This window comes from Engystomops pustulosus, chromosome 1, assembly GCF_040894005.1.
Source record: "Engystomops pustulosus chromosome 1, aEngPut4.maternal, whole genome shotgun sequence".
Classification (NCBI taxonomy): domain Eukaryota; kingdom Metazoa; phylum Chordata; class Amphibia; order Anura; family Leptodactylidae; genus Engystomops; species Engystomops pustulosus.
Genome location: NC_092411.1, coordinates 296,643,015 through 296,666,916, shown reverse-complemented (window position 1 = coordinate 296,666,916; position 23,902 = coordinate 296,643,015). Strand labels below are relative to the sequence as shown.

The window sequence follows — 23,902 nt, the reverse complement described above, 5'->3', positions numbered from 1 at the left end:
GGATCTCCTGTATATAATGATATATGTACAGCCGCTATAACCTGGGGATCTCCTGTATATAATGATATATGTACAGCCGGTATAACCTGGGGATCTCCTGTATATAGTGATATATGTACAGCCGGTATAACCTGGGGATCTCCTGTATATAATGATATATGTACAGCCGGTATAACCTGGGGATCTCCTGTATATAATGATATATGTACAGCCGCTATAACCTGGGGATCTCCTGTATATAATGATATATGTACAGCCGTATAACCTGGGGATCTCCTGTATATAATGATATATGTACAGCCGGTATAACCTGGGGATGTCCTGTATATAATGATATATGTACAGCCGGTATAACCTGGGGATCTCCTGTATATAATGATATATGTACAGCCGGTATAACCTGGGGATCTCCTGTATATAATGATATATGTACAGCCGGTATAACCTGGGGATCTCCTGTATATAATGATATATGTACAGCTGGTATAACCTGGGGATCTCCTGTATATAATGATATATGTACAGCCGGTATAACCTGGGGATCTCCTGTATATAATGATATATGTACAGCCGGTATAACCTGGGGATCTCCTGTATATAGTGATATATGTACAGCCGGTATAACCTGGGGACCTCCTGTATATAGTGATATATGTACAGCCGGTATAACCTGGGGATCTCCTGTATATAATGATATATGTACAGCTGGTATAACCTGGGGACCTCCTGTATATAATGATATATGTACAGCTGGTATAACCTGGGGATCTCCTGTATATAATGATATATGTACAGCCGGTATAACCTGGAGATCTCCTGTATATAATGATATATGTACAGCCGGTATAACCTGGGGATCTCCTGTATATAATGAAATATGTACAGCCGGTATAACCTGGGGCTCTCCTGTATATAATGATATATGTACAGCCGGTATAACCTGGGGATCTCCTGTATATAATGATATATGTACAGCCGGTATAACCTGGGGATCTCCTGTATATAATGATATATGTACAGCCGGTATAACCTGGGGACCTCCTGTATATAATGATATATGTACAGCCGGTATAACCTGGGGATCTCCTGTATATAATGATATATGTACAGCCGGTATAACCTGGGGATCTCCTGTATATAGTGATATATGTACAGCTGGTATAACCTGGGGATCTCCTGTATATAGTGATATATGTACAGCCGGTATAACCTGGGGATCTCCTGTATATAATGATATATGTACAGCCGGTATAACCTGGGGATCTCCTGTATATAATGATATATGTACAGCCGGTATAACCTGGAGATCTCCTGTATATAATGATATATGTACAGCCGGTATAACCTGGGGATCTCCTGTATATAATGATATATGTACAGCCGGTATAACCTGGGGCTCTCCTGTATATAATGATATATGTACAGCCGGTATAACCTGGGGATCTCCTGTATATAATGATATATGTACAGCTGGTATAACCTGGGGATCTCCTGTATATAATGATATATGTACAGCCGGTATAACCTGGGGATCTCCTGTATATAATGATATATGTACAGCCGGTATAACCTGGGGATCTCCTGTATATAGTGATATATGTACAGCCGGTATAACCTGGGGATCTCCTGTATATAATGATAGATGTACAGCCGGTATAACCTGGGGATCTCCTGTATATAATGATATATGTACAGCCGGTATAACCTGGGGATCTCCTGTATATAATGATAGATGTACAGCCGGTATAACCTGGGGATCTCCTGTATATAATGATATATGTACAGCCGGTATAACCTGGAGATCTCCTGTATATAGTGATATATGTACAGCCGGTATAACCTGGGGATCTCCTGTATATAATGATATATGTACAGCCGGTATAACCTGGGGATCTCCTGTATATAGTGATATATGTACAGCCGGTATAACCTGGGGATCTCCTGTATATAATGATAGATGTACAGCCGGTATAACCTGGGGATCTCCTGTATATAATGATATATGTACAGCCGGTATAACCTGGGGATCTCCTGTATATAATGATAGATGTACAGCCGGTATAACCTGGGGATCTCCTGTATATAATGATATATGTACAGCCGGTATAACCTGGAGATCTCCTGTATATAGTGATATATGTACAGCCGGTATAACCTGGGGATCTCCTGTATATAATGATATATGTACAGCCGGTATAACCTGGGGATCCCCTGTATATAATGATATATGTACAGCCGGTATAACCTGGGGATCTCCTGTATATAATGATATATGTACAGCCGGTATAACCTGGGGATCTCCTGTATATAATGATATATGTACAGCCGGTATAACCTGGGGATCTCCTGTATATAATGATATATGTACAGCCGGTATAACCTGGGGATCTCCTGTATATAATGATATATGTACAGCCGGTATAACCTGGGGATCTCCTGTATATAATGATATATGTACAGCCGGTATAACCTGGGGATCTCCTGTATATAATGATATATGTACAGCCGGTATAACCTGGGGATCTCCTGTATATAATGATATATGTACAGCCGGTATAACCTGGGGATCTCCTGTATATAATTATATATGTACAGCCGGTATAACCTGGGGATCTCCTGTATATAGTGATATATGTACAGCCGGTATAACCTGGGGATGTCCTGTATATAGTGATATATGTACAGCTGGTTATACAGTGATATGGTGGTATAATATAAGTTCATAGTTAGATAATATATAATGTCCACCTACCGGAGACTGTGAAGGAGTTAGTGGAGCGATATTACAACTCTCGTTCAGGAAGTTGGGTGATGGTGTGCGGGAGCGATCCATGTTCTCCGCTATAAGAGAATAACACACAGTTACACCATCGCGTTGTGCTGCGGCACATTATAAGTCTGAAGTTATCATCTACTCTCTTATAATATGTATAAAGTTTCGATGTATAATAAGATCCTAAGATCAGTTGACAACAAATAGGAGACCTCTGCCACACAAAGGAATCCCAGGCTTGGACCCCCTCCCCTCCCCTAGACCCAACTCTGAGGTGGGATTTCAGAAATTTCATGTTGATTAATAACAGATGTGCGCTGAATTGTGTGATGAAAGGGGATGGGGGCGATGTAGGGGGCTGGAGGTTCCAAATCATTCCCTCTGTTTCGGTCAGGTTCTGCTCATAGAACTGGAATACAAATGTAGCATTATTGTAGCAATATTACTTCAGTGGGTGTGATAGGATGGAGGACTGAGAGGGAAAACTCTACACTATGGCATCAACAGAACAGTGAGTGCAGCTCTGGAGTATAATACAGGATGTACACTGACAAGCAAAGGGTTAACAATGGATATGAGACTCTCATAACGTTATAGACAATCATCCAGGCTATTCCATACATATGTTGACTATTTAGCATTGGGTTAGTTATGTAGTATCTGCACGGTTACAGTTTTGCTTCTGTTGTTCTTATCTTCTTGTATGCTACGACCCGTGCTGACTCTCCCTAATAGCTCAGTGTGTTATTAGGCCGATTCCCAGGTGAAAGGTCACTGTTTTGCATCAAGGAGCAGCCATGAAGAAGAAAACATAAAAAGCATCTTCCAGCTCGTTGATATTGGCCTCTGAACCAAGAATATTGCCAAAATGTATCATGTGAGGGTCATGACAACTGCAAGAATATGAAATATTGTCTGTTCATCTATCCCAAACCCAAGAAATAGATGTCCCGGCAAACGAAAGGTGGCTCATCACGAGGTCTATCAGATCCGACACAACAAAAGGGACAATGCAGAGGAGGCCTGGACAAAGGTGAAGAGGTCTCAACCTCAGTATCATCACCTGAAGCATCTTGAATTTGCGAAGAAGTACAAACGTTCAAGAAAGATTAAGATTAGAAATGGTTATTTTGTGTAAACTTGGTTTTCATGGGTGCAAGTGGCCTGGAAGAATCAAGGGGAAAATCCGGCTAACGGGTCGGGAAGTTAAAGGAGCTATCAGGTTCTGTGGAGGAGGCCTGATCAGATGGGGTTGTTTCATAGGTTTTGGATACGTGACCAGTATCAGTGGTGGTCTCGATGCTATAGTGTTCCGCCCTGAAGCAAATGATGAACCGTTCAATGACCATGAAGCAGAGCTGTTGGATTGGACCCTTCAGACCTCAACCCAATCCAACGCTTGTGGGTAGAGTTGAAGAAAAAACTATACTCCTTCCCAAGAGTAAGCACCAACATTAGAAACGTGTAGGAGAGACCTGGAATCAGATTTTAGCTGAGACATACTTGAATTTCTATTGAGGGCATGTCCCGAAGGGCAGTGTTGTAAGACAAAGGAGGATTTATGAAAGAATTACTAGAACAATGCAGTTACATGAGAAGAATCTCCATCACTAAGCACATGCTGAATAGTTACACGTAAAATATGTGTATAATATAGCCAAGAGGATAAATGCTGGAAGTCTGGTGTTCAAAGCTGTTAGTGGATGGCAAAATACGGACCCCCGAAGGTCAAAAGTTCAAGTTACTCTTTGTAACTTAGGACCAGAATAGATGAGTATGTAACATAGAATTATGTGCATTCTCGATAGATATGTAGGAGAGTCTCATATTTCTATAAGCTTTTTCTTATCTAGACCTCATAATGGCTCTGTATACACTGGCAGAGTGTAGACACCATGTACTATGCGAGTGCTTAGTTATCTACTATAAAGACCTTCCCCCTCGGTATAACTCCATACATTACTCAGGGATTTGGCGACAAATGAGATTTGTGTAAAGTTGTCAAGTGAAACCACTAATGAATTCCTCCTGCTGAAGACTTCATGCATGAGGAGGACAATTAACAAGTCCTACAGCTCTCCATATGTAAAGCCCTGGACTGGGACAAGCTCTCGAGACTGCAAGAACAGGTTAATTATCACAGTTCAGCTTTTTACTATTACTTTCCCATAGATGGCCTATATAGTTATAGATATATATACCCCTTGGCCAGGCCACACTGCTCAAAAAATGGGAACACTAAAACAACCCAATGTGACTCCAAGTCAGTAAGACTTCTGTGAAAGCCACCTGTCCGGTTGTGAATCAGTAATGGTTGTGAAACTATTTCTCAAGCAAGACAAATCCTGTAATGGAACAGTTCTGTAGGTGGTGACCACAGACAATTTTTCTTTTGGCTTTGATGGTCCCTCTTGCAGTTTGTCATTGCTATAACCGCTAGATGTAGCATGAGGTGCTGTCTACAATCCACAAAAGTTTCCCGAATGTGCAGCTTATTCAGGATGCCACATCAATGTGGGCTGTGGCAAGAAGGTTAGTTGTGTCTGTCAGAACAGTGTCCACAGCATGGAGCAGATACTAGGAGAGGTGGAGGGGACCGAAGTAGGGCAGCATGACCAATCCCAAGGAGGAGCAGTGCCAGGACCCTGCAAAATGACTTCATTAGTCCCTTATGGACCCGAGGACCTGACGTCTACAAATCATTGTTGTAGTTATTGCATGGAGATTGGCAGATTCAACATTAGTGCCCTGATCTCTTCACGTATGAGAGCTGGTTCACACTGGGCACACGTGACAGACTTGATGAGTCTGTGGAGAATGTTCTTTTGCCAGCAATATCCTCCAGCAGTACTGGACTGGCAGTGGGTCAGTAATGGTTTGGGGAGGCACAGCCCTCCACGTGATAACCTGAGGTGCCCTGAGTGCCACTGTGAGACCATATACAGGTGCAGTGGTCTATGGGTTCCTTATGATACATGACAATGCTAGGCCTCATGTGTCTGTAGTGTGTCAGTAGTTCCTGGCCTGGCCTGCCTGTTCCCCAGACCTGAATCCAATAGAGAACATCTAGGACATCATGTCTTGTTTTCTCTACCAACACCATGTTAAACCACAGACTGTCCAGGCATTGACTGATGCTTTAATCCAGGTCTGGGAGGAGATTCCATCACCAGGAGCATGCCCAGGCATTGCAGGGAGGCGATACAGGCACGTGCAAAACACACAAACTGTTGACCCTTATCAGGAGCATGCCTAGGCAGGAGGTCATACAGGCATGTGGAGGCCACACAAACTGCTGAGCCTTAGTAGGAGCATGCCTAGACAGGAGGTCATGCAGGCATGTGGAGGCCACACAAACTGTTGAGCCTTATCAAGAGCATGCCTAGGCAGAAGATCATACAAGCATGTGGAGGCTTCACAAACTGTTGAGCTTTATCAGGAGCATCCTTAGGCAGGAGATCATACAGGCATGTGGAGGCCACTCAAACTTTTGAGCCTTTTCAGTAGCATCTAGGCAGCAGGTCATACAGGCATGTGGAGGCCACTCAAACTGTTGAGCCTTATCAGGAGCATGCCTAGGCAAGAGATCATACAGGCATGTGGAGGACACACAAACTGTTGAGCCTTATCAGGAGCAGGCCTAGGCAAGAGATCATACAGGCATGTGGAGGCCACACAAACTGTTGAGCCTTATCAGAAGCATTCCTAGGCAGGAGGTCAGACAGGCATGTGGAGGCCACTCAAACTGTTGAGCCTTATCAGGAGCATGCCTAGGCAGGAGGTCATGCAGGCATGTGGAGGCCACACAAACTGTTGAGCCTTATCAGGAGCATGCCTAGGCAAGAGATCATACAGGCATGTGGAGGCCACACAAACTGTTGAGCCTTATCAGGAGCATTCCTAGGCAGGAGGTCATACAGGCATGTGGAGGCCACACACACTGTTGAGCCTTATCAGGAGCATGCCTAGGCAGGAGGTCATGCAGGCATGTGGAGGCCACACAAACTGTTGAGCCTTATCAGGAGCATGCCTAGGCAAGAGATCATACAGGCATGTGGAGGCCACACAAACTGTTGAGCCTTATCAGGAGCATGCTTAGGCAGGAGGTCATACAGGCATGTGGAGGCCACACACACTGTTGAGCCTTATCAGGAGCATGCCTAGGCAGGAGGTCATGCAGGCATGTGGAGGCCACACAAACTGTTGAGCCTTATCAGGAGCATGCCTAGGCAGGAGGTCATACAGGCATGTGGAGGCCACACAAACTGTTGAGCCTTATCAGGAGCATTCCTAGGCAGGAGGTCATACAGGCATGTGGAGGCCACACAAACTGTTGAGCCTTATCAGGAGCATGCTTAGGCAGGAGGTCATACAGGCATGTGGAGGCCACACAAACTGTTGAGCCTTATCAGGAGAATGCTTAGGCAGGAGGTCATACAGGCATGTGGAGGCCACACACACTGTTGAGCCTTATCAGGAGCATGCCTAGGCAGGAGGTCATGCAGGCATGTGGAGGCCACACAAACTGTTGAGCCTTATCAGGAGCATGCCTAGGCAAGAGATCATACAGGCATGTGGAGGCCACACAAACTGTTGAGCCTTATCAGGAGCATTCCTAGGCAGGAGGTCATACAGGCATGTGGAGGCCACACAAACTGTTGAGCCTTATCAGGAGCATGCTTAGGCAGGAGGTCATACAGGCATGTGGAGGCCACACAAACTGTTGAGCCTTATCAGGAGAATGCTTAGGCAGGAGGTCATACAGGCATGTGGAGGCCACACAAACTGTTGAGCCTTATCAGGAGCATGCTTAGGCAGGAGGTCATACAGGCATGTGGAGGCCACACAAACTGTTGAGCCTTATCAGGAGAATGCTTAGGCAGGAGGCCATACAGGCACGTGGAGGCCACACAAACTGTTGAGCCTTATCAGGAGCATGCTTAGGCAGGAGGTCATACAGGCATGTGGAAGCTACACAAACTGTTGAGCCTTATCAGGAGCATGCTTAGGCAGGAGGTCATACAGGCATGTGGAGGCCACACACACTGTTGAGCCTTATCAGGAGCATGCCTAGGCAGGAGGTCATGCAGGCATGTGGAGGCCACACACAAACTGTTGAGCCTTATCAGGAGCATGCCTAGGCAAGAGATCATACAGGCATGTGGAGGCCACACAAACTGTTGAGCCTTATCAGGAGCATTCCTAGGCAGGAGGTCATACAGGCATGTGGAGGCCACACAAACTGTTGAGCCTTATCAGGAGCATGCTTAGGCAGGAGGTCATACAGGCATGTGGAGGCCACACAAACTGTTGAGCCTTATCAGGAGAATGCTTAGGCAGGAGGTCATACAGGCATGTGGAGGCCACACAAACTGTTGAGCCTTATCAGGAGCATGCTTAGGCAGGAGGTCATACAGGCATGTGGAAGCCACACAAACTGTTGAGCCTTATCAGGAGCATGCTTAGGCAGGAGGTCATACAGGCATGTGGAGGCCACACACACTGTTGAGCCTTATCAGGAGCATGCCTAGGCAGGAGGTCATGCAGGCATGTGGAGGCCACACAAACTGTTGAGCCTTATCAGGAGCATGCCTAGGCAAGAGATCATACAGGCATGTGGAGGCCACACAAACTGTTGAGCCTTATCAGGAGCATTCCTAGGCAGGAGGTCATACAGGCATGTGGAGGCCACACAAACTGTTGAGCCTTATCAGGAGCATGCTTAGGCAGGAGGTCATACAGGCATGTGGAGGCCACACAAACTGTTGAGCCTTATCAGGAGCATGCTTAGGCAGGAGGTCATACAGGCATGTGGAGGCCACACAAACTGTTGAGCCTTATCAGGAGCATGCTTAGGCAGGAGGTCATACAGGCATGTGGAAGCCACACAAACTGTTGAGCCTTATAAGGAGCATGCTTAGGCAGGAGGTCATACAGGCATGTGGAGGCCACACACACTGTTGAGCCTTATCAGGAGCATGCCTAGGCAGGAGGTCATGCAGGCACGTTGAGGCCACTCAAACTTTTGAGCCTTATCAGGAGCATGCCTAGGCAAGAGGTCATGCAGGCATGTGGAGGCCACACAAACTGTTGAGCCTTATCAGGAGTATGCCTAGGCAAGAGATCATACAGGCATGTGGAGGCCACACAAACTGTTGAGCCTTATCAGGAGCATTCCTAGGCAGGAGGTCATACAGGCATGTGGAGGCCACACAAACTGTTGAGCCTTATCAGGAGTATGCTTAGGCAGGAGATCATACAGGCATGTGGAGGCCACACAAACTGTTGAGCCTTATCAGGAGAATGCTTAGGCAGGAGGTCATACAGGCATGTGGAGGCCACACAAACTGTTAAGCCTTATCAGGAGCATGCTTAGGCAGGGGGTCATACAGGCATGTGGAAGCCACACAAACTGTTGAGCCTTAACAGGAGCATGCTTAGGCAGGAGGTCATACAGGCATGTGGAGGCCACACACACTGTTGAGCCTTATCAGGAGAATGCCTAGGCAGGAGGTCATGCAGGCATGTGGAGGCCACACAAACTGTTGAGCCTTATCAGGAGCATTCCTAGGCAGGAGGTCATACAGGCATGTGGAGGCCACACAAACTGTTGAGCCTTATCAGGAGCATGCCTAGGCAAGAGATCATACAGGCATGTGGAGGCCACACAAACTGTTGAGCCTTATCAGGAGCATTCCTAGGCAGGAGGTCATACAGGCATGTGGAGGCCACACAAACTGTTGAGCCTTATCAGGAGCATGCTTAGGCAGGAGGTCATACAGGCATGTGGAGGCCACACACTACTGAGCCTCATTTCCTTGTCTAGTATTTTAAGTCACATCAGCCTGAAATTACATTTTCCACTTTGATGTTGAGTATCATTCCAGATCCAAACCTCCATGAGATATCCATTTTTATTTTCATCAATCATAATAATTAATAATTCTTTAATAATCAATATTTTTTATGCTTTATTGTTCTCATCACATTCAACTATGTAATGGATAAAGAATTGTTATATTGTAATATTTTATTCATATTTCATTCGTTGGCATACAGGATTTTAGTGTTCCCTTTACTTTTTGAGCAGTGTATTACACTTGTGAGATCTTATGGTGTATATATCCCATATGTCTACCCCTGGGACAAACCAATAACATGCCCCATACATTACACTGATGAGATCTAATAAGACATACAGTCCTCTGACCTGCCCGATACCTCGGAGGTCTATGTCTCCTCCTGGCCAGTCCGGACCACTATGAGGATCCCTAACTCGCACATTACACTGCTGGGATCTAATCGGACACGGCTATATATGCCCCATGTCAGTCTCCTAGCCGGTCCCACACCAGGGGGTCACTATTCCACATATTACACTGATGACTTGTAGTAGGGCAGAAGGTATTTGCCCCAGGTCTGGTCCTCCTTACACCACTGATGAGATCTGTAAGGTTTTTTTGGATTTCCGATGCATCTAGTCCTTTCATCTCCCTTTCCTGAGTTTTGTGAGGTCCTCACCCTCTGGTTTGGTGACATCATCTTGGCTGTTGTGACCCGCAGGGCTCCCTGTCTCCAGCCCTTAGTACATGGAAGTTGGGCGTTGTCCTCATAGTCCTGTTCTCTCTAAACATCCTCTGAGAAAGGAGGAGAAGGAAATACCTCTCTATAGGTTTCCTCTTATCAGCCGCCCATATCTGCACTCTCCCTGGCTTCCACCTTCATATGTGGTCTCCAGAATAAACACCCCTCCCCCGGCCGCTGGGCTCCAGCAGCTTCTCCGGGTGGTAGGTGACATCTTCCAGCTGGTACTATATAACATGCATGATGAGGTCCTTGGGTTTATAAGACCTAATACAAAGTTAAATGTCCAGGATATAAGGTCATTTTCTGACGTTTCCTTTCCCAGGGGACACACCCTAATAATAATCCATCATAGACATACAGCCCCCCCCCCCAATCCAGATAGATATTTTTTTTAGTTTGGGCAGCAACCAGCATTCAGTCCTTCGCGAGGGTCATCACCCAACTTTCTGAAAGTATATATAGTTCTCATAAACTAGTTACATAGATAGGAATATTGTAGAAAATGTATGGGTGTGGCCTGGCTGCAGAGGTGGGGTTTACACAATCAGGGGTGGGGCATAGATATGCAAGGGTGGGGATTATTTTGAAAAGTAAAAGGTTTCTTACCTATCTGCAGTGTTCCCATCCTGCTGTCCAGCAAGGTCGTCATATCCTGGAAACACAGAGACAGTACAGATCATGTAGTAGATATGTCCTGCAGTCCTATGTAACACCACAGATAACACAGTGATATCTCTGAGTACAGATCATGTAGTAGCTGTGTCCTGCAGTCCTATGTAACACCACAGATAACACAGTGATATCTCTGAGTATAGATCATGTAGTTGATGTGCCCTGCAGTCCTATGTAACACCACAGATAACACAGTGATATATCCCTGAGTACAGATCATGTAGTAGATGTATCCTGCAGTCCTATGTAACACCACAGATAACACAGTGATATCTCTGAGTACAGATCATGTAGTAGATGTGTCCTGCAGTCCTATGTAACACCACAGATAACACAGTGATATCTCTGAGTACAGATCATGTAGTAGATGTGACCTGCAGTCCTATGTAACACCACAGATAACACAGTTATATATCTGAGTACAGATCATGTAGTAGATGTGTCCTGCAGTCCTATGTAACACCACAGATAACACAGTGATATATCTGAGTACAGATCATGTAGTAGATGTGTCCTGCAGTCCTATGTAACACCACAGATAACACAGTGATATCTCTGAGTACAGATCATGTAGTAGATTTGTCCTGCAGTCCTATGTAACACCACAGATAACACAGTGATATCTCTCTGAGTACAGATCATGTAGTAGATGTGTCCTGCAGTCCTATGTAACACCACAGATAACACAGCGATATCTCTGAGTACAGATCATGTAGTAGATGTGTCCTGCAGTCCTATGTAACACCACAGATAACACAGTGATATGTCTGAGTACAGATCATGTAGTAGATGTGTCCTGCAGTCCTATGTAACACCACAGATAACACAGTGATATCTCTGAGTACAGATCATGTAGTAGATGTGTCCTGCAGTCCTATGTAACACCACAGATAACACAGTGATATCTCTGAGTACAGATCATGTAGTAGATGTGTCCTGCAGTCCTATGTAACACCACAGATAACACAGTGATATCTCTGAGTACAGATCATGTAGTAGATGTGACCTGCAGTCCTATGTAACACCACAGATAACACAGTGATATCTCTGAGTACAGATCATGTAGTAGATGTGTCCTGCAGTCCTATGTAACACCACAGATAACACAGTGATATCTCTGAGTACAGATCATGTAGTAGATGTGTCCTGCAGTCCTATGTAACACCACAGATAACACAGTGATATCTCTGAGTACAGATCATGTAGTAGATGTGTCCTGCAGTCCTATGTAACACCACAGATAACACAGTAATATCTCTGAGTACAGATCATGTAGTAGATGTGTCCTGCAGTCCTATGTAACACCACAGATAACACAGTGATATCTCTGAGTACAGATCATGTAGTAGATGTGTCCTGCAGTCCTATGTAACACCACAGATAACACAGTGATATCTCTGAGTACAGATCATGTAGTAGATGTGTCCTGCAGTCCTATGTAACACCACAGATAACACAGTGATATCTCTGAGTACAGATCATGTAGTAGATGTGTCCTGCAGTCCTATGTAACACCACAGATAACACAGTGATATCTCTGAGTACAGATCATGTAGTAGATGTGTCCTGCAGTCCTATGTAACAGCACAGATAACACAGTGATATCTCTGAGTACAGATCATGTAGTAGATGTGTCCTGCAGTCCTATGTAACACCACAGATAACACAGTGATATCTCTGAGTACAGATCATGTAGTAGATGTGTCCTGCAGTCCTATGTAACACCACAGATAACACTGATCATGTAGTAGATGATACATTGTATTATATATATAATGGGATATTAGATTGTGAGCTCTTGGAGTCAGTGTTACTGTGTGACATAGAAATATACAAATCCTCTTATTCTCCTAGAGCAGTGGTGGCGAACCTATGGCACTGGTGCCAGAGGCGGCACTCTGAGCCCTCTCTGTGGGCACCCAGGCCATCAACCCAGCGTGAAGTTCACCAGACAGGACTCAAAGAATCTTCCTGCAGAATCTTCCTACAATGAAAGGCGAATTTGCCCTCCTCCTTTCAACTGCGTTGGTGTCTTTAGGAGGCTGAACGATTGAAAGTTGTCGAAGAACAAGGAGAAATAAATTACTGCTTAAATTGTTGTGGTGGCACTTTGCAAAAAATAAGTGGCTTTTGGTTAAAGTTTGGGCACTCAGGCTCCAAAAGGTTCGCCATCACTGTCCTAGAAGGTGCGTCTTGAGAATGGCCCTAGTGGGGAGGTCCCGCATGTTCCCCCTCGCAGCGGTGTGGAAGGAAGAGGCGTAGGATGTGAATGCTGCTGGGAGGAAGCCTTACTGGGGCAGTGAGTGAGTCACTGGGTGGTCCGCACCTCAGGCAGGTCACGTATTGGGAGCAGGAGCTGTGTACACAGTACGGGAGCTGAGCCCTGATGGAGCTTATAGATGTAGAGCGAGTGTGACCCCAGAGACCAGCAGTCCTATGTAAATAAAACATCATCATTGCATAATTACATATTCTGCAATTCACTTTGAGTCTCCATCGCTCTCCGCTCAATATCTTTGCCCTCAGACAATGAAACATGAAAATTCTAAATCATCTGAACAATCGGCAGAGCGGAGGATTCTACCACTCGAAACATTTCTTTGTGTGCAATGTCTGAATTCGAAACTGATACATTGGGTTACTATAATTAAAGGGATTTTCCTCCCACGAAGACAAGACTCTTATATGTACTCAGGATAACAAAATATCATATTCTCTAATTCACTGTTATTAACAAAAATCCAGCATCTCACAGATATAATTCTAACCTATCTCTATCAGTCCTGCTGTACACAATGTTGGGTGCCCCTGGATCCGACCATAAATCTTCTGACTATGGTCGAGGAGGACAGAGTCTTCTCATGAATAGCTTCTCCTGTCTGCACACTGCAGTGCTCTCTGCACCAGCCCCTCCCTCCTGCATCATAAGACGAGCACAGACACTTCCTGCCAGCAAACAGTGCGCAGGGTTTACCGGGACAACACAATACACTATATGCACTATACCCGATGCAACACACAATTCTGTTATGCTGCGGCGTTCCGGTGCTCTGTCGGACCATGCGCCACATTTAACCCCTTCCTGCCGAGGCCCTTTTTTTGTTTTTGTTTTTCATTTTTCACTCCGCACCTTCAAGTCTATGACTTTTTTATTTTTCCATCTACAGAGCTGTGTGATGGATTATTTTCTATAAAACAACTTGCATTCATCGTGACGGTATATAATATTCCATGCCGTGTACTAGGAAGCGGGAAAAACACCCCAAATGCAGTGAAAAACCACATTTGTGCCGTATTCTTATGGTTTGGATTCTACGCCTCTCGTTGTGCGCCCCACAAAACAGGTCTACTTTATTCTTTGGGTGGGTTAGATCACGGGGATATTACGTACAGGTCTTATAATGTTTTCATAAATTAACAAAAATTAAAACCTCGTGTACAAAAGAAGATTCTTCATTTTGCCATCTTTTGGCGCTAATATCTTTTTCCTTCTTCAATGCCCGGAGCTGTGGGTGGTGTCATTTTTTGAGACTTTTGATGACGTTTTTAATGCTACCATTTTGATGACTATACGGCCTTTTGATCACTTTTTATTGAATTTTTCTATATTTTTCAAAATGGCAACAAAATTTTCAACTTTGGGCGCTATTTTCCATTACGGGGTTTAACGCCGGCAATAACCGTCATTATATTTTGATAGATCGGATATTTTGGGACGTGGCGACACCTAATGTGTTTATGATTTTTACTGTTTATTTATATCAGTTCTAGGGAAGGGGGTGGGGGTGATTTGAATTTTTTTGATTTTTTTAATATAATTTTTTTGATTTTTTTAACTATTTGTCAGACCCCTTAGGGTACTTTAACCCTAGGTTGTCTGATCCTACCTACTATACTGATATACTACTGTATGGCAGTATATGGGGATTTTCCTCATCATTTATTACAATATGCACACCAGGCTATCATGGCAACCAATTGCCATCCCCCCGATAAGGTAACGGGGGTCGGCAATCGGATCCAAGATGGCGGCAACCAGGCGCCACCAGGCTTTAAATGCCTCCGGCAGCTCTGTTGGGTTCTGCTATTATTTTAGCTTCTTATGCCCTTAATTTCACAGAAAGGCTTTAAATAATGCAAATGAGCAAGAGGGGCTCCAGTGGCAGCCTGCACCACGCAGCTTAAGTGCCGGTACTTGCCAAAAGTGGAGCTGGGGGCAGTGTCTCTTCTGCCAAACCAATAGCAGCGCACCACTGTTTCCCCCCAATCACTGTTAGTGTTACACCAACACCCCTCGTGTAGTACCCCCTGTGCATGTCTGTTTAGCTTGTGTCTACTTGTTATTATCACGATTGTATTTTGTACTGTAATTGTTTCACCTTTTGTAATGTCATGTATTCTTGTCACCCTGTACTGTCCTATAACTGTTTGCAACTAAGGAACTAGCAACATGTAAGAACGCGCCTCTCGTAGTGTATGTCTGTAACTGTAATGTTAATGCGGTTGTCCACTTTTAGCAAATATTTAATAGAGAGGGAAGCCACACAACAAAGGAGAAACAACTACTGCAGGGACAGGCTAGACTGAGGAGAATAGCTAAGAAACTTTTGGACATCGGTAATGACAGTCGTAGTCACAGTTGTCCTACGTAACAAGAGATATTCATTCGTGGGGCAAAATTATCAAGTTCCACTTTAAAGTGTAATTGAACTTTCAACAGAATTTTATAAAAGAATAGTGCAGATGATAAAAATAAACTTCTTTCTCCTCTCCGTCTTTCTTATTTTAGCAATTAGAGTAAATCATCTTTCTATTCCGTATCCATTGACAGCAGAAAGATAATGGGAAAGCATCTAACGACTGAATTCTGTAGAGATAGTCTTGTCTCCTCAGAGCTGAATCATCAGGGGAGGATTTATTCTTTAGGTATGGAAAGAGTTAATCATTGGCCTTCTTATCACTCTGAATCTTAAGTGGACGGATGTCATAAGGCTCCAAATACACTGCTCACCGCGAGAGGAAGAAGCAGGAAAATAGAAGTTGGTTACATAGTTTACTATTATCACCTACTATTCATTTCTGAAGTATAACAAAAACTGCTTCAAAATTTAGTTATTGTTCAAGTCTTCGGTCTGCGCTGCCCCTCCTTCTTCTCGTGATTGTTGCTTCATCATGAAAACCACACAGATTGACCCTCAGAATAACCAGAAGCTATCAACCAGGGATGCAGCACTTTATGTACACCATGACGGCAGCCTGCAGTGCAGATCATCCCAGGGGCCATAGCTTGTTACACTACAAAGCAACAGGGCCTTTATAGTCACATCACCAATAATCACCATCACCAGGACATTATAGTCACATCACAGCTCCACATCACCAGGACATTATAGTCACATCACCAGGACATTATAGTCACATCACCAATAATCACCATCACCAGGACATTATAGTCACATCACAGCTCCACATCACCAGGACATTATAGTCACATCACCAGGACATTATAGTCACATCACCAATAATCACCATCACCAGGACATTATAGTCACATCACAGCTCCACATCACCAGGACATTATAGTCACATCACAGCTTCACATCACCAGGACATTATAGTCACATCACCAGGACATTATAGTCACATCACCAATAATCACCATCACCAGGACATTATAGTCACATCACAGCTCCACATCACCAGGACATTATAGTCACATCACCAGGACATTATAGTCACATCACCAATAATCACCATCACCAGGACATTATAGTCACATCACAGCTCCACATCACCAGGACATTATAGTCACATCACCAGGACATTATAGTCACATCACCAATAATCACCATCACCAGGACATTATAGTCACATCACCAGGACATTATAGTCACATCACCAATAATCACCATCACCAGGACATTATAGTCACATCACAGCTCCACATCACCAGGACATTATAGTCACATCACCAGGACATTATAGTCACATCACCAATAATCACCATCACCAGGACATTATAGTCACATCACAGCTCCACATCACCAGGACATTATAGTCACATCACCAGGACATTATAGTCACATCACCAATAATCACCATCACCAGGACATTATAGTCACATCACAGCTCCACATCACCAGGACATTATAGTCACATCACCAGGACATTATAGTCACATCACCAATAATCAATAATTATAGTCATACCACACATCACCAGGACATTATAGTAACACCACAGCTCCATATCACCAGGACATTATAGTCACATCACAGCTTCACATCACCAGGACATTATAGTCACATCACAGCTTCACGTCACCAGGACATTATAGTCACATCACAGCTCCACATCACCAGGACATTATAGTCACATCACAGCTTCACATCACCAGGACATTATAGTCACATCACAGCTTCACATCACCAGGACATTATAGTCACATCACCCAAAGATTGTAGTCAAACCACACATCAACAGTACATCATAGTCACTCCACAGCTCCACATCACCAGGACATTACAGTCACATCACAGCTCCACATCACCAGGACATTACAGTCACATCACAGCTCCACATCACCAGGACATTATAGTCACATCACCAGGACATTATAGTCACATCACCAGGACATTATAGTCACATCACCGCTGGTCCAGGGGTTTACCTATTGGGGTTTAGAGGTAAGAGTCGCTCTTGAGGCCCCTTTCTGGTATAAGGAGGCAGCAGGATTGTATTTGCAACAAACAGTAAAATTGTCAATAACTATAAACATCTGGACTAAACACTGATCTCTGATTCCTAAATGATTTGGCCACTTGTAAAGTTGTCGGCTCAGTGCAATGAGTGGATGATCAGGTAATGAGTTAGTAGTCACCTCTGTACCTGGCGGCCAGAGACTCTGGTGACAGAATATTCCCCTCAGTCGCTTTATCTGCTGCAGTGGAGAAAGTTTTCTTTCTTCTGTAAGCTGAAGCTCATCCTTGGTTTTCCTGCAGCCTGATCCCTTCTGAGCAGTCACTCCCCGCACAGCTCTGCTATACACTGCCTGCCCAGATGTGGGGGGCGGAGGATGGAGCAGGGATCCCCAGGGAGGTCACATTACACACTCAGCGCTGCTACATCACTGCCCCCTCATCACTCTGTATTGTATCACCATTATACAGCCACATGTAGCAGAGTAGAGACTATACGTATATAACTCTGAGTACAGATCATGTAGTAGATGTGTCCTGCAGTCCTATGTAACACCACAGATAACACAGTGATATCTCTGAGTACAGATCATGTAGTAGATGTGACCTGCAGTCCTATGTAACACCACAGATAACACAGTGATATCTCTGAGTACAGATCATGTAGTAGATGTGTCCTGCAGTAATATGTAACACCACAGATAACTCAGTGATATCTCTCTGAGTACAGATCATGTAGTAGATGTGACCTGCAGTCCTATGTAACAGCACAGATAACACAGTGATATCTCTGAGTACAGATCATGTAGTAGATGTGTCCTGCAGTCCCATGTAACACCACAGATAACACAGTGATATCTCTGAGTACAGATCATGTAGTAGATGTGTCCTGCAGTCCTATGTAACACCACAGATAACACAGTGATATCTCTGAGTACAGATCATGTAGTAGATGTCACCTGCAGTCCTATGTAACACCACAGATAACACAGTGATATCTCTGAGTACAGATCATGTAGTAGATGTGTCCTGCAGTCCCATGTAACACCACAGATAACACAGTGATATCTCTGAGTACAGATCATGTAGTGGATGTGTCCTGCAGTCCTATGTAACAGCACAGATAACACAGTGATATCTCTGAGTACAGATCATGTAGTAGATGTGTCCTGCAGTCCTATGTAACACCACAGATAACACAGTGATATCTCTGAGTACAGATCATGTAGTAGATGTGTCCTGCAGTCCTATGTAACACCACAGATAACACAGTGATATCTCTCTGAGTACATTTCATGTAGTAGATGTGTCCTGCAGTCCTATGTAACACCACATATAACACAGTGATATCTCTGAGTACAGATCATGTAGTAGATGTGCCCTGCAGTACTATGTAACACCACAGATAACACAGTGATATCTCTGAGTACAGATCATGTAGTAGATGTATCCTGCAGTCCTATGTAACAGCACAGATAACACAGTGATATCTCTGAGTACAGATCATGTAGTAGATGTGTCCTGCAGTCCTATGTAACACCACAGATAACACAGTCATATCTCTGAGTACAGATTATGTAGTAGATGTGTCCTGCAGTCCCATGTAACACCACAGATAACACAGTGATATCTCTGAGTACATATCATGTAGGAGATGTGTCCTGCAGTCCTATGTAACACCACAGATAACACAGTGATATCTCTGAGTACAGATCATGTAGTAGATGTGACCTGCAGTCCTATGTAACACCACAGGTAACACAGTGATATCTCTGAGTACAGATCATGTAGTAGATGTGTCCTGCAGTCCTATGTAACACCACAGATAACACAGTGATATCTCTGAGTACAGATCATGTAGTAGATGTGTCCTGCAGTCCTATGTAACATCACAGATAACACAGTGATATCTCTGAGTACAGATCATGTAGTAGATGTGTCCTGCAGTCCTATGTAACATCACAGATAACACAGTGATATCTGAGTACAGATCATGTAGTAGATGTGTCCTGCAGTCCTATGTAACACCACAGATAACACAGTGATATCTCTGAGTACAGATCATGTAGTAGATGTGTCCTGCAGTCCTATGTAACACCACAGATAACACAGTGATATCTCTCTGAGTACAGATCATGTAGTAGATGTGTCCTGCAGTCCTATGTAACATCACAGATAACACAGTGATATCTCTGAGTACAGATCATGTAGTAGATGTGTCCTGCAGTCCTATGTAACATCACAGATAACACAGTGATATCTGAGTACAGATCATGTAGTAGATGTGTCCTGCAGTCCTATGTAACACCACATATAACACAGTGATATCTCTGAGTACAGATCATGTAGTAGATGTGTCCTGCAGTCTTATGTAACACCACAGATATGACAGGTACATCTACTGTGATTTCTGGTGGTAGAGTTGTGTCCTAAATACGCAGTTTGTTACTTCTAGGGGATGGGGGGGCAGTGTTTTCCAAAACATAATTATAAAACAGTAGGCACTTTAACGAACTCTTCATTCAAAGGTAGAAAAACTGCTCGGATCTGCCATATGCCTATCTGGACTCCCAGGTGGCAAGTCGGCCAGACGAGCAATGCAACACTCCACCAGTAGCTCAGTGTACCCCTACATGGAGCTACAACCACCACCCAACAAGAACAGAGCCTTTTCCACACCGTCCTGCAAGCCCGCCAAAAAAATATCTAGGTCAATGTTGTTCAAGTGAACTCCATCAGGTCGTAACAAAGCCACGTTGTCTCCTTCAAGCTCCTGGTGCCGTACGACCACCCCACATTTAGATCTCACATAACTCGCCATGCAGGAGTTAACTGTGTGCCGAGACCTTTCCTCTGCGGCTGCATCCCTGGCCCCATGCCACACCCGCCGAGGGACGATCTCCGACCACACCAGGACATTTTGGAAGTAGGCCAAAATGTGATCCAAATCCATGCCCATCAGCGCAAGCAGCTCCGGCACCCGCAATAAACCCAGGTCATTCCCTCTATCGTGAATGACCAATATAACAGGGACAGATGTGGTCCGGGTAATCTCCACAGCCTTCAGCAAAACCTGAACCCATTTACGGCCCGAACTCCCCTCCAGAAAATGTCAGCCCGCTGGAAACCAAGTTGCCGACCTACCGGCCAACAGGCCGCTCGCTGGCCCGCCCACAGGACATAAGAATGTCCCAATATCCAAACCACGGGACGATGGGATACAGATGAACCAGAAAAACAGAACAAAATTGTTAGAGAAGCTCAGGTCGAACATAACATGCAAAACATGCAGACCTCCATCTGCCGATCCACATAACCTCCACATCCGCCAAACCCGCTCTGGCCGCCTCGGTAGCGGCACCAATGCGAAACGAATGCGTTCCATATGCAGACACATCTAAGCCAATTTCCAACAAACATTCTTAAAAAATGATCAAAATAGAAAACCTGTCAGGGGAACCATCCCCATGGGATAAAAACCATTCACCAGGGATAGACAAATCCACATAAGCCCGGGTGAGCGCGTAAGGACATGCAGGCCCGGGTACTTACAAAGGGCAAACCCACGAACCTCGACCATAGAGGTTGGTTTTGATTTTGCGCATATGAATCCTAACACAAATGGGGCCCAAACAAACATCCCCCCATAGCAAACCACCTTGTTTCACAGTGGAGGGGGGAACCAGCTCTCCTACCCGAAATGCCCCGAAAAAGGCTAAACTAAAAGCAAGCGCAAACAGCAAGGCTTCGGTATCAAGGAACAAACCAAAGCAGTGACCTGAACCAAATCACACAATAAAGCAAACGACTCCGGGCGCCGGGTATCCACTTGAACATCCCCGCGCCGCCAGCCCTTCAGGGCTTGGTGAATCAAAAAGGACTTCGTGACATCGGAAAAACCATACAACTGTAGGAAAAATGACACCTGCCAATCTGCACTGCGCCACTACCCCCGAGAAACTCGCCTCCCGCAAAGAAAGCTAATACCTGTGCGTAACCTCAATCCTGTCAGTGACACAATGAAAAACATCAAAACCACCAGAAACAGACAAGCAGGTGTCCCACGCCTTACTGTATTGTTGCCAAGAAGGTGCCAGAGAAGAACGCACCAACACCATCAATCACAGATCAGCTCCCACAGAAAATCTGGGCACTCCCTGCCCTCCGGCGGCGCCGATGGGTGGCGCTGACGGAAAGCCTGAATGTCAAAACGGGATAAAGGGTCAGCAGCAACATTCTCAACCCCCGGCACATGGCGGACACGAAAGTGGATGTTAAATTCAAGGCAACGAAGCACCAAATGACGTAAACAGAACCGGTAACGAGGAGGAAGTCTGTTTGCTTATGCAGTAAACAACACCCAGATTATCCGTACAAAAGCAAATCTTCCTGTCAGCAAAATCTGATCCCCAAATCTCCACAGCAACCACTATCGGAAAAATCTCCAGGAGTGTGAGGTTGCGGACAAGCCCGGCATTAACCCACGACTCAGGCTACTGAGCAGCACACTACTCCTCTCCCAAAACTGCCCCAAAACCCGAGCCCCCGGCCGCATCAGTAAACAATGACAACTCCACATTCTCCACTTCAGCCCGCTGCCAGCATGTCCTACCATTGTATGATGACAAAAACTGCTGCCACACGCGCAAGTCCGTGCGCAATGACGCAGAAATGCATATGTGATGGTCAGGATTCACTACACTCCCATAGGCATGACCCTACACGCAAAAAAACAGACCAAGGAGAGACTGCACCTGCCGGAGGGTCATCCGTTTCACGGAACAAAACCCCTCCACCAAAGACACCAGCTTTTCCGACTTCTCCGCTGGCAAACGGTACACCATAGCGTCAGAATCAAATTCAATGCCCAAAAAGGAAATAACCGATTTCGGACCTTCCATTTTCTCAACCGACAATGGCACACCAAAACGCTGTATCAGGAACTGAAAGGTGCACAAAAAGAAAATCATCTAAGTAGTGGGTGATGGAACGAAAATCTCTTTCGTACCTCAACACCCATTCCAGAAATGAACTGAACAACTCAAAATATTGACATGAGATGGAACAACCCATGGGCAGACAAGTGTCATAATAAAACTGTCCATCCACACAACAACCCAACAGATGGTAACACTCTGGATGAACAGGCAACAAATGAAAAGCCAACTCTATATCAGACTTAGCCATGAGGGCCCCTTGACCCGCCTCCCTCAGAAGATAGACCGCTCTATCAAAAGACACATAGGAGACAGATGCCTCCTTGGCAGAAATGCCATCATTCACAGACGTGCCCTTCGGAAAAGACAAATGGTGAATGAGGCGAAACTTACCAGCTTCCTTCTTAGGCACAACACCCAAAGAGGAAACTCACAAATTAGAAAAAGGCTGGATATCCAAAGGGCCCTCGATCCTACCCAAATCCACCTTCTGGATCTTCTCCTTCAAAATCTCTGGCTGCTCAGAAGCCGACTTTTTTTGACATAAAACCCTCGTCCCTAAGCTCAAAAGGAATTAAAAAACCAACACTAAAACCCTCCCACAACTGGCTCGCAGCCAACCGGTTAGGATACCGGTCCAGCCACGGCAACATTGCGGTGACGCTCAGGGGAGGTTGAGGCTTGGGAACTTGCCTTTGTGACACCCAGCATCATCGGATGACTGCATGGCCACCCCTGCAGGAGGAGCACTCATGCTTGTATTTACACAAGCCATAGAAACGACGCTGGGCCACCGATCCCTGCTCAGCGAATGCAGAGGAACCGGTGGCCAAGGACTGAAACGGCAGCTTGGGTGACACCATCAAACGCAGCCACACATCCGCCGCCTTGGCACCCCAACCCATATCAAGCTCCAGTGCCAAACGCCTCCTAAAATCCTCGTCATATATCCACCAAGCATTACCACCATGAGTTTTGTATGACAAGTAAATCACATCCTGGTACAGAAACAACTCAGAACAGCGCTTTGGATGCTTTTGGCGCATCACATACCCCAACACAGAAAAAGCCTGCAACCAATTGTTGATAGTCTTTGCCACTTTCGGCTTCCTATCCTGAGGGCGGGCAGTAGCCACCACCCTCTCCCGGTCAACCGTATGCTGGTCAACCGACACTTATATCACTTATTTTTTCCTTCAGCTCAACATTCAAATGCGCCCCTAATGGGCCTACAC

The 23,902-nt window shown here is 45.0% G+C and overlaps 1 protein-coding gene across 3 annotated transcripts in view; it reads right to left on the bottom strand.

The window, feature by feature from the left end:
* Positions 1-18,343, bottom strand: part of HSPA12B (heat shock protein family A (Hsp70) member 12B) — a 29,166-nt gene extending 10,823 nt beyond the window's left edge. The window contains exons 1-3 of one of the 3 annotated variants that reach the window (XM_072126413.1): positions 17,913-18,343; positions 10,967-11,012; positions 2,753-2,841 (exon numbers count right to left, since the gene is read on the bottom strand). In XM_072126413.1, the coding sequence (XP_071982514.1) occupies positions 2,753-2,841; positions 10,967-11,009 (132 nt within the window). In that variant the 5' untranslated portion in view covers positions 11,010-11,012; positions 17,913-18,343. Of the gene's footprint in view, positions 1-2,752; positions 2,842-10,966; positions 11,013-13,324; positions 13,496-17,912 lie in introns of those variants that run through there. The other 2 variants (XM_072126412.1, XM_072126411.1) reach the window with 2 other exon arrangements.
* Between the last annotated feature and the right edge of the window lie 5,559 nt (positions 18,344-23,902).